Consider the following 12,302-nt stretch of genomic DNA (forward strand, 5'->3'; position numbering starts at 1 on the left):
AAAGCTGCAATGCTAGTTTATGTTACTTACATTTTTAAACCGTGGAAGAATGGCTTTTAGGGAGACGTAGGTTGTAAAGAATGTCTAGCCATTGCTTACCGGTTTAGCAACAAGTGACAGAGAATGACTAATAAATATAGGATAAGTACTGTTTTCTTGACTTGTTTATTTGAAGTGTTAATTACACATTAATAGTGTTTGCAGAGATACATTACTACCAGTACAGACTGAGTGTCAAAACTTGTCTTGAAGCTGCCTACATTGTAACCAATCCTACTTTACAGTTTAAAGCCCAGGTTCCAACCCACATACCAAGATAAAATGCAGGATTTGCTAAGAATGTGAGTTCATTAAAGCCACCAGTAAGCCAGCAAAGAGCTACTGAAGATGAAAAATCCATTATTGTCTTTACTGACATTTCTGTTAGACAAGATGTTAACGTTTATAAACCTGCGGTCCAACTGTACTTCAGTAAGTGACAAAAACGGCAACAGATATGAGACATTCATCTTCACAAGGGGCGACCTTCTGGAGGTTCCAAGAACGTTGTTTGTTCACTTCGGCATCTACCTTGGAGACAACCGTGTTGCACATTTGATACCGGATATTCTCCCAGCATTGTCTCGCAACAAGTCTTACATTGAGAAAATGGTGACTAACAAGAGGCTGATAGCAGGAGTGCTAGCCAAAGTGGCCAGTGTCAGAGTGGACAGCGTGCAGGACTTTGCCTACGGTGGCGATATTATTATTAATCACATGGACCACAACATCAGTAACAAGCCTCTGTCTGCTGAGGAAGTAGCTCAGAGGGCTGAGAAGCTGGTGGGGAACACATCATACAGCCTGCTGTGGGACAACTGTGAGCACTTTGTAACTTTCTGCAGATATGGTACCCCAGTGAGCTTCCAGACAGAGAAGGTAAATAGTGTAATGTTTCATTAACTAACAAGTATGGGACATACTTGTGTGCAAATATCTCACATGCTGCACGTTAGACAGGTACAAATATTACTTGGATGAAAGTATTGATTGAGGAGAGAGGTGTCTCCTCTTCAAGCTTTTTTAGGCTGGATAGCGTAGTGCTCTGCCTCTGACACAGGAGACCTGGGTTTGAAACTCAGCTCTTACTCACACCTATTCAGCAAGGAGACCTTGGCCAAGACTCCAGTGGCTGCAGCTCTGGCGCTTTGAGTCTGCCAGGAGAAAAGCATGATATACATGTTCTATGTCTATTTATATGGTGAATTATTTAATCTTTCACAGGTAACGCATGACATCCACGTTGCCGTGCGCTGCTCTGCTGATCCTATTCATGTACTCATTGTTCCTCTAGTTACTCCATTCTTGTTAATGAATTTAATAGATGCTTGTTATATATGTGTCTCTGCTTGCAGATGAATTTGATTACTTCTGATACCAGCAGCACACGTTGCTTTAATACTGTCTGTATTCAGCTTCTATTTTCCCCAAACTCTTACTACTGCCTACATTTTATGAGTCAGTTTATTCAAGAGATACCAATAGAAACACGTTTTTACAAGGTCCTGCTAATCCCTTGCTCAGAGTTACAGCTACTCAGTTTACATTACTCTTTTCACTTTGTGATGATTATCAGAGACTTAGAATACAAAGTAGTTAAAATGGAAACGTCATTTGGGAATAGGGGAGATTAATGTAAAGGAGCACTAAAAAGAACAAAGTCAAAACTTTTGATGGATTGTTCTGCTGCTTTCTTTGTATGAAAATTGCTATAGAACTCACATACTATCTTACTAATATTAATCCTTTCTCTGTAGTACAGAGACTTCCTGACTCATCAGAGTCCTAAATGTAGTCTCTCCCTGTCTGTAACCCTTAGGTGCTTTGTATGTTCGCAGCCCTGGGAAAGATGCACATGGAAGAGAGAGGTTTGTACAGAGGCGTCCCTCGGCACGATGACGGTGGTAGATAACCTTCAGTGATGCTATAGAAATAAGAAGCCTATAATAGAAACAAATCACATGGACAGAAAAGGGCAATACAGATTATAAGCTATTATATAGCACTAGTAAAAAAAGCCCGCCCATTAAAAAAGCACTAGGCTATGGGAGGATGTCATATTTATTTTCCTTTAAACCATACCAGTTGCCTGGCAGTCCTGCTGATCTCTTTGGCTGCAGTAGTATCTGGATCACACACCTAAAACAAGCAGGCAGCTTGCAACTGAACTCTTAATAGATTGTAAGACTTCAGCTAGAAAATTCTGATCTGCATATGCTTGTTCAGGGTCTGTGGCTACAAGTATTAGAGGCAGAGGATCAGCAAGACAGCCAGGCCTGGTATTGTTTAAGAGGACAAAAGTATGGCAGGCTCCATATCCACCTCAGTTTTTGGTGTCCTTTAATGTAAGATGGAAAAGCAAAGTACATACAGGAATAACACTATGCAATAGAAGACCGATCCAATCCATCCAACAGAATAATATAATAAGGTGGATGCAAGAGGTAAGGTGAAACAGTAAGCAGTCTGTAAGGAGTAAGGCGTGCCTTGCTGCATTGTAAAAGTGGGTCAGCACCTGGCTTTAAATGCTTAGGACCGATATCTTTCTGAAAGAAGCAAGTTTTTAGGACACATCTGAAGATTTCAAAATTTGCCGAACATCAAAATTTGGAAGGGATTTGCAGAGGAGGGAGAGGAAGTTTTGTATTGAGGAGTAAGGAGCAGTGTGGATGAAAGGAGAGGTTCATTAGAATAGCTCAGATTGTATTTAAAATAATACCTGAAAATGAACATGGTAATGTATGGAGGAGTGGAGAAAGCTTTGTTGACAAGAGTTGGGAGCTTGAAAGGTATTTTTATGTTTGATGGGCAACCAGCAGAGGAACTGATAGAATTATAATTTGAGGAATTGAAACTCTGACCAAAATAATTAGTGGATCAGCCAAGCAGCAGGGTTCAGAATTAACTGGAGCAGTGACAACTAATGTGATGCTGGCTGGGGCTGCTGCTTGGAGATAATGTGATGTTGGCTTGAGGGGGGGGGGGGGGGGGGTCTGACGGGGGATAGTGTGATGCTTGCTGAGGGGGATAATGTGATGCTGGCTGGGGATAATGTGATCCTGGCTGAGTGTGCTTGGTGAGGATAATGTGATGCTGGCTGGGGGGTTCTGGGTGGTGAAAATGTGGTGCTAGCTGGAGCTGGGTGGGGATACTGTGATGCTGGCTGGGGGTGCTGAGTGGAGATAATGTAATGCTGGCTGGGGATAATGTAATGCTGGCTGGGGATAATGTAATGCTGGCTGGGGATAATGTGATGCTGGCTGGGGATAATGTGGAAGAACTTCCTTCTGTCCGGAAGGAGATTGAACTAACCTTTAGTCAGTATTAACCACTTGAGGACCAACGCTTTACCCCCCCCTTAAAGAGAATCTGTATTGTTAAAATCGCTCAAAAGTAAACATACCAGTGCGTTAGGGGACATCTCCTATTCCCCTCTGTCACAATTTCGCCGCTCCTCGCCGCATTAAAAGTGGTTAAAAACAGTTTTAAAAAGTTTGTTTGTAAACAAACAAAATGGCCACCAAAACAGGAAGTAGTTTGATGTACAGTATATCCACACATAGAAAATACATCCATACATAAGCAGGCTGTATACAGCATTCCTTTTGAATCTCAAGAGATCATTTGTGTGTTTCTTTCCCCCATGCACTGAAGTTTCAGGCTGCTCTTTTCTTCCTGCAAACAGCTTTGCCCTTGTTTGTAATTCCTCAGTATGTGAAAGCCCAGCCAGCTCAGAGGAAGATTTATCCAGCTGATTAGAGCAGCTTCTCTCTTCTCTCTTATCTAAATAACACACAGGCAGTGTGCATAGAGGGGCCAGAAAGGGTGAGTTCATAGCAGAACCACAACACTGAAGAACTTGGCAGCCTTCCAGACACAGGCCGACAAGTCTGACAGGGGAAAGATACATTGATTTATTATAGAGACTGTCATAGTAGAAAGTGCTGCAGTTAGCCAGAACACATTAGAATAGCTTTTGGAACATGTAGGATGATAAAAAACAGGATGCAATTTTTGTTACGGAGTCTCTTTAAGGACCAGCGCTGTATTCTGGGATCTGTGCTGGGTGGGCTCTGCAGCCCCCAGCACAGATCAGGTAGCAGGCAGGGCGACCAGATCGCCCCCCTTTTTTCCCCCTTATGGGGATGATGTGCAGGGGGGGTCTGATCGCTCCTACCTGCCTGAGGTTTGCGGGGGGGGCACCTCAAAGCCCCCCTCTGCTGTGACATTCCCCCCCCCCCCTGCCTCTCCTACCTCCCTTCCCCGGAGATCAGAGGCTGCACAGGAATGGATCTGTCCTGTGCAGCCTCTAACAGGCTCCTGCCTGTCATGTGACAGCGATCCCCGGCCGCTGATTGGCCGGGGATCGCTGATCTGGTACAACGCTGCTACTGGATTATTGGGAGGCACAATTTTTTCTGTTGCCATTTATATGCTCGTTTTTCATTATAATCCACCCCATCGCTTTGAAACCTGCTTTGCCTAATCTCCACAATATCCTTCTCATTTTTAATCAGCACCTGTGTGAGTTCTCCCATTTGCTTAAAGCGGAATATAACCCTGCATTTCAACTTTGCTCTAAAACATTATTTACAGCATATTATATGCAACCAGCATTTTTTTTTACTAGACCAGCATTGGAAGGGTTACACACAGAGCTTTAAAGTTCCTGGAGAGAAATGCAGACGCATCCGAAGTTTAGATAGATACATTTAAGCAAAACAAAATGTAACAACTGGAGGACAGCCAAAGAGTGTGTAACATTCCTCACTTGTTACATTTTGTTTTGCTTAAATGTATCTATCTAAACTTCGGCTGCGGGGAGCAGTTCTCTCCAGGAACTTTAAAGCTCTGTGTGTAACCCTTCCAAATGCTGGTCTAGTAAAAAAAAATGCTGGTTGCATATAATATGCTGTAAATAATGTTTTAGAGCAAAGTTGAAATGCAGGGTTATATTCCGCTTTAACATATTATTCTTGTTCCTTATAAGGATCCAGGGATTTCTTGAGATCCTCTATCTCATTCTCCAATCTTTCTAACCTAGCCTTCTTCCTTTTTTCCAAAATTTTCAATAATTCCACCCCACGTTTGTTAAAAAATTCACCCAATTCAACATCATTAATCTCATTATTCTCGCCACCATGGGGGATGTGATGCTGGCTAGGGTTGCTGGGTGGAGAAAATGTGATGCTGGCTGCGGTTGCTGGGTGGAGATAATGTGATGTTGGCTGTGGATAATTTAATTCTGGCTGGGGGTGAAGGGTGAGAGTAATGTGATGCTGGTTGGGGGTGCTGGGTGAGGATAATGTGATGCTGGCTGGGGATGTGATGCTGGCTAGGGTTGCTTGCTGGAGATAATGTGATGATGGCTGGGGATAATGTGATGCTGGCTGCGAGTGCTGGGTGGAGATAATGTGATGCTGGCTGGGGGTGCTGGGTGAAGATAATGTGATGCTAGCTGGGGGTGCTGGGTGAGGATAATGTGATGCTGGCTGGGGGTGCTGGGTGAGAATAATGTAATGCTGGCTGGGGATAATGTTATGCTGGCTGAGGGTGCTGGGTGGAGATAATGTGATGCTGGCTGGGGAAAATGTGATCCTGGCTGAGGATAATGTGATGCTGGCTGGGGGTGCTGAGTGAAGATAATGTGATGCTGGCTAGGGTTGCTGGGTGGAGATAATGTGATGCTGGCTGGGGATAATGTGATACTGAGTGGAGATAATGTGATGCTGGCTGGGGATAATGCGATGCTGGCTGGGTATAATGCGATGATGGCTGGGACTGCTGGGCAAGAATAATGTAAGGTAGGGTAGATTGCTAATACCTGCCAATTTCTATCTCTCCCAGCTAACATCCCGGTCTGTGAAAGGGATTGAAGGGATTGGTTCGAGCATAGCGTGGGGGATAGCACAGGTGAGCTTTTTGTTTTCACTTGTGCCAGGATTCTATTTACAACCACACAAACGGGGATAGACTAGTGATAAGTGTTCTGGAAGTTTAGTCTTACAGGGAAGCTATAGTAGGTCAGTAGGCCCATTATATGGGTGCATAACCTGAGCTTCCAGGGAGACCCATCTCGGGGGAAGTTAGTATTGCCGCAGGCCATATTCTGCACTAGCCTAGCTGCTTCATAATGCAAACTAATATTTGGCAAACCCATTCCTCCCTGTGCACAGAAGCTAGCCAAGTAAACATACCTGAATCTGGGGCTTTTTCATCTCCAAACAAATCTTACAGCAGGGAAGCTATAGTAGGTTAATTAACGTAGTAGTGGCCGCACTAGTGAAGTATCGCGGTCGCGCTACTTCACATCTCGCGGCAGATGAAAGGAGCACCGGTAGGAGCACCGGTAACTAAAAGGAGCACAGCAGACACGGCTGTCATGTGAGTGAGCTGTGTGAGGAGCCCCCCTCTGATGACAGGAGATTAGAAGGTATTGCTATAAAGTGCCTGTGTGACTGCCCTGCTAGTCTCTGCTCCCATATGCCCCATCTCCCTGTCTCCCTCCCTCCTCTTGTATTCCTCCTCCCAGTGCTTCAGCATGCCCCCCTGTCTGTCTCTCCCACATTCACTCTGACTGTCCTCCATTTCCCAACATCTCTCCTTCCTATCTACCTATATTCTTCCCTCCTCTCTTCTGTGACACTCTCCCACTTTCCTGATCTGTCTGTTATCTTCTACTGTCCCTCCAATCTACCTGCCTTCTCTTTGCTAGGTTTTTTTCACTTATCTCTGTCTCATTATTCTTATGTATTTATATAGCGTTGACTGTTTCCATAGTGCTGTATAGTATATTATCTTGTTACTTAAAGGAAAGATCCGCGCTTGTAATAAAAAACAAACTGCACTTATCTGGGGCTTCTTTCAGCTCCTGGCAATCGATCGGTGCCCTCGCCGCAGCTCCTGCGTCTCCCGGTGTCCATCGGTGAAGAAGCCGACCTCGCCAGGTCGGCTGCCGGGTCGGCTTCTGTGCGCTCCACGGTGGGGGGTCACGTGGTGTAGGGACGTCATCGGGTCTCTACTGCGCAGGCGCATACCTACTGGCGAGGTCGGCTTCTTCACCGCTGGACACCGGGAGACGCAGGAGCTGCGGCGAGGGCACCGATCGATTGCCAGGAGCTGAAAGAAGCCCCAGATAAGTGCAGTTTGTTTTTTTATTACAAGCGCGGATCTTCCCTTTAACTGTCCGTCAGAGGGGCTCACAATCTAGTCCCTACCATAGTCATATGTTTGTGTATGGATCATGTAGTGTATCATAGTCTAGGGACAATTTAGGGGGAAACCTGTTAACTTATCTGTATGTTTTTGGAATGTGTGAGGAAACTGACTGCCCGGAAGAAACCCACACAGACACAAGGAGAACACTCTATGCAGATAGTGCCCTGGCTGTGATTTAAACCGGGGACCCCAACCTGTAAGGCAAGAGCGCTATTGCCTTATAGCAGGGGTCTCAAACTCGCGGCCCGCGGGCCATTTGCGGCCCTCGATACAATATTTTGTGGCCCTCGCCGGCAAAAGCTTCCTTACAGTTCACACCAGTGCTCCCAAGTAATCCACCGCATCCCCTCCACTAAACAAGGGCTGCAGAGCCCCCAAATCGCCCGGGGGGGCAATCCGCCGGCATTTCCTGGAAGGGGCAGAGCTTTCAGCTTCAGCTCTGCCCCTCCTGACGTCAATCGCCGCACGGATCGCCGCCTCTCCCCGCCCCTCTCTGTGAAGGAAGAGTTAGAGAGGCGGCCCAGCCTCATCCTGACTTTGCCTCCTGCGGCCCCCAGGTAAATTGAGTTTGAGACCCCTGCCTTATAGCCCTAATATTATAATGCATTCTTATTATTTTGTATTTATATATTTTGCAGCGCTGCACAGACTATATTTTCATCTCACTTAACTGTCCCTCAGAGAAGCTCACAATCTAATCTGACCATTGTCACAGTCTAATGGCCTACCAAGTTATTATAATTATGTATTATAGCTCATCTCCCGCTGCACTTTTCAGAGTACATGGTGATGTCACTGACTGTCCTCAGAGAAGCTCACAATCTAATCCCACCATAGTCATAGTCTAATGTCCTACTACATTATTATTATTTATTTATTTGTTGTATTTATAAAGCGCAAAAGGTGGATCAGCGCAACACCAGGCCGCCTCCGAATGGCCTCCAGCAGAGCCCCCCCCCCCCCCCCACGAACTACAAACGCACCTTGAACCCAAACAGAAGCTCTGCATATACACCAAAAGCATGGCTGTTAAGTGGGAGCAGCTGACCAAATTGTATTTATAAAGCGCCAACATATTACGCAGCGCTGGACATTAGTTTAGGTTACAGACAATATTTAGGGGTGACATATGGGTATGGAAAGTCACAGGTCTAAACTGCCCTGACCGTTAGATGACAGAAAGGTAAACAAAGCCGACATTTCCAAAACATTGCATTCTTTGTAAATAGGGTATAAAGCAATGGAATATTAATTAATAAGGTGAGTCACATGCCCATGCCCGCCAATTGTAGGCTTGGGGGTATGGCTTAGATGATGTCACATTTAAATCTTTCCTGGTCGGTATTAAAACAGCCGCCGGCCTACGGAGAGGCACTATTTGCTTCCTGTGACGGCCGGCTTCAACCTTTTACTTTTATTTATTTATGTCTTGTCATCTTATCTAACTGTATGCTGTATATACGTAGTATAGATGTTACTTAGTATAGATAGACAGAAGACCAAGACTGGTTACCCTTCACCAGGAATGTGGCCAAGAGCTGTAACGCAAAGGACTTACTACAGAACAATCTGCTTTGCTAAGATGTAACGAAATGTACTATGTTATCTGTTGACTGAATAAACTCCTAAACTTTGAGGATGCCTAAGAAGTTCTATCTCCTATGCTTTTGCTGTGATGATAGTCATGTTTGCAGCTCTTATTAATGAGTTGCTGGTGCCGGGAAAAAGGTGTAGTGTTGTTGCCAATAGTAACCAACGTATAGTTTCTTAAAACTGTATCTGCGGTATACGTTGGTAATGCTGCGTTGCGACTTTTTTGGGCGCGTAAGTTTGCGTTGCGACTTTAACATTACATCAAAACGCAACGTCCCACTGTGAATCTAGCCTGAAACTGTAAAGGATTTGTAATTATATGTGGAAGGATCAACCAGATTTGTTAATTATATATGCAGGTACTGTCTTACTATAATAGTAATAATGACCACACATGTACAGTAAGTTACTAAGTTACTGAGCGTGAAAAAAACCCAGCAGAATCTCGTGATTATGGGTCCTGAAATCAACATGAATTAACTACCTAAAGACTGCCCCACGCCAATGGGCATGGACACGGTGGCAGCCCCAGGACTGCCTAACGCCTCTTGGCGTCAGGTCCTGGAGCTGGCTACTGAAGGAGATCACGTGCAGGCTGCGCGCTCATCTCCTCGGGGGCAAAGCTCTGCACCGCCTTCAGTCTGCGAGCGGCAATCGCCGCTCGGGAGACTGTTAGACGGCATAATCACCGTCTATTTACATGTACAGCACTGCGATCGGCAGCAGCGCTGTACTGGGGACAGCCGTGTGACACGGCTGTCCCCTCCATAGGCTGGACAGTGATCGGCTTTCATAGGCTGAAGCCTATGACAGCTGATCACCCTGATTGGCTAGTGGGGGGAGGGAGGAAGGGAGGGAGCAGGGGAAAGCAAATAAAAAAATGCTATTTTTGTTATAAAAACAAATGAAATAAATATTTATATTAAAAAAAATAAACAACGTTGGAGTGATCAGACCCCACCAACAGATAGGGCTGTTGGTGGGGGAAAGGGGGGGGGGATCACTCGTGTGCTGTGTTGTGCAGCCCTGCAGCTTGGCATTGAAGCTGAAGTGGCCAATTAGGAAACAAAACAGGCTGGTCTTTAGGGGGGTTTAACACTGCGGTTCTCACGTGGTTAAATTTGTGAATAAGATTCTGCGCTATTCAGGTACACACTTGGGCGCTTTCAGTCGGTGTTTTGCGCTTTGCTGATCGCTGGCCATCAGCAAAGTGGTGCAGCACAATTAATCCTATGGGATTACTCACACTGCAGTGGTTGCGTCGCGGTTGCGATTTCCGCCGATCGCAATCACGCTGCCTGTAGCATTTTCTGGGCGATTGCGTTGAGTTTCTCATTCACTGGAATATACAGTTGCGTCAAAATCATGAAAAATAGCAATGCTAAATCACGTTTTACAATTCCGAGTGTGAACGGGGTCAAGGTGGTCATACACTGGTAAATGTGGCCACCAGATAGATCCCACTCAGATTATTATCTGAAGACAGAGGGATCTATGTGATTGATATGCCTCCACACACTACACACAGAGGCCCATATGCAATTCACTGTTTCTCCTGACTTTTCACCTAGGTGATATTTTTAAACTTGTCAATAAAATGCTTTTTAATCCACCAGAGAACAAGAAAATACTCAAAATAATTTTGATATTAGTTTTTCAACTCCTTTTTGGTACTATTTTAGTTAACAAGTGCTGGAAAGTTATTTTAAATCGAAGATGAAAAATTATCTCCAGGAGAAAACTCAGGTGAAAAAGTGAATTGCATATGTCCCAGAGAATCTCAATAGATTGCAATCAATTGAAAATATGTGCACACTGCCTGCCGGGTCCCCAGGTCTCCCAGTCCCCCTCCAGGCCGTGCAGATTGTAGGGACAGTTGGTACGGGCAGTGGAGCTACTCACAACTATGATGCTATCTCCCGTGTCTTCTCTCCAATGCCAGGGCTTTTCCCTGCCTCTACATTCCCAGGGAGCTGTGTGTCCTGTGACTAGACCCTAGAGGCCAAACACTAGGGGCACAGTGGCAAAAGAGGCTTCTAGTTTTCTGCCTCTACATTTTAGTCACATGATACACAGCTCCCCAGGAGTGAAGAGACAGGAAGAAGCCACCACGTTGGAGAGAAGATACAGGAGGAAGTGCTGGTGGACAGGTGAGAGAAGCCCCAGTGCTGCATCAGTTGGCTTGAAATCAAACGTTGCTAGCAACCTACTCCGACCTGCCACGATCTAGTGAAGTCTTCCATCCAACGCAATCAACCTAATCAATCTATTGCTGCCAGAGATTGATTGTTTGGGAATTGTTTGCAGCATAGATTTCTAGAAGATTGAATCAAATGATTGAATGGGCCGGATATGGATGGAACAAATTGACAAGTGTATAGCCAGTCATTCATAGTTGGACTGCCTTATTAAACATACATCAATACATGTACTGCTGCTAGTAAAGTGCCTGTCCTGCTGGTAGAAGTAGAGGTTGTCCAAGATGGATGATTTTTGCCCCTCCAGGCAGAGTTTCTTCTCTCCTCTACACACAAGAAGCAATGGACCTGCTTATCTGAGCTGAGCAGATACTTAATGTTTGTTTGTACAGCGATCAATGAAATAAGACAGATTGTGCTTTGCACGCCTGACTGTCATCTAATGTTCTTACCAGCCACGCTTTAGTGTACAAGTACAGAGCTGTATGTTTATATCACGTGTAGCAACACCTGAGCTTTAATCTTTACACTTTGACACATGGACAAGAAATGAAAAATAAATGGCTGTGATCCTGCAGCTGACAGCTCCATTTCATGGGCTGATTCAGTCCATCCATAAACTTGGAAAACCAGCAGCACTGCTCCAGTTTCTTTTGTTGTCTCTGTTGCTATTGTTTACCCAAACTTGCATTACCAGTAAGGGCTGTGGCACAGGATATACTTTATAATTGAGAGCATGTAGCTGGCTTCAGTATATATCTATTACTATTACTACTGTGTATTTATAGTGCTGACATTTTTCACAGCACTTTACAGAGCATATCAAACACTTAAAGGGTCACTACAGTGAAAAATTGTAAAATTTAAAATATGTGCAAACATATACAAATAGGAAGTACGTTTCTTCCAGACTAAAATGAGCCATAAATTACTGTTCTCATATAATGCTGTTACTTGTCAGGATTGATGTAGTTAACTCTGCAGCGGGGAGCGGCGCGGAAGCCGCTCCCGCGTCTGACGTCACCGCGGATCTCGCCGCATCATCTCAGGCATTCCCTTCCGGTAGAACAGGTCTCACCAGGGTGCATCAAAGTAGGGCAGCGCATGCGCGCACCAGGAGACAGGACCTTTATGCTTTGAGGAGGCGGGTCAGCTGACCGGCCGGTCAGCTGACGGCAATGGGCTGGATCTCGCCGCCGATTGGCTGAAGTCTGCAGGGCGGAACTTTTTGATTGAGCTGATGTATTTAAGGCC

General features: G+C 45.2%; 1 protein-coding gene across 1 annotated transcript in view; it reads left to right on the forward strand.

Annotated features, from left to right (window-relative positions):
- The first annotated feature begins 201 nt into the window (after positions 1 to 201).
- LOC137570097 (lecithin retinol acyltransferase-like) overlaps positions 202 to 12,302 on the forward strand; it is a 52,786-nt gene continuing 40,685 nt past the window's right edge. The window contains exon 1 of the mRNA XM_068278892.1: positions 202 to 918. Within this exon, the coding sequence (XP_068134993.1) occupies positions 388 to 918 (531 nt within the window). The 5' untranslated portion in view covers positions 202 to 387. The remainder of the gene's footprint in view (positions 919 to 12,302) is intronic.

The sequence above is a fragment of the Hyperolius riggenbachi genome, chromosome 1 (genome assembly GCF_040937935.1).
Source record: "Hyperolius riggenbachi isolate aHypRig1 chromosome 1, aHypRig1.pri, whole genome shotgun sequence".
NCBI classification, from domain to species: Eukaryota; Metazoa; Chordata; class Amphibia; order Anura; family Hyperoliidae; genus Hyperolius; species Hyperolius riggenbachi.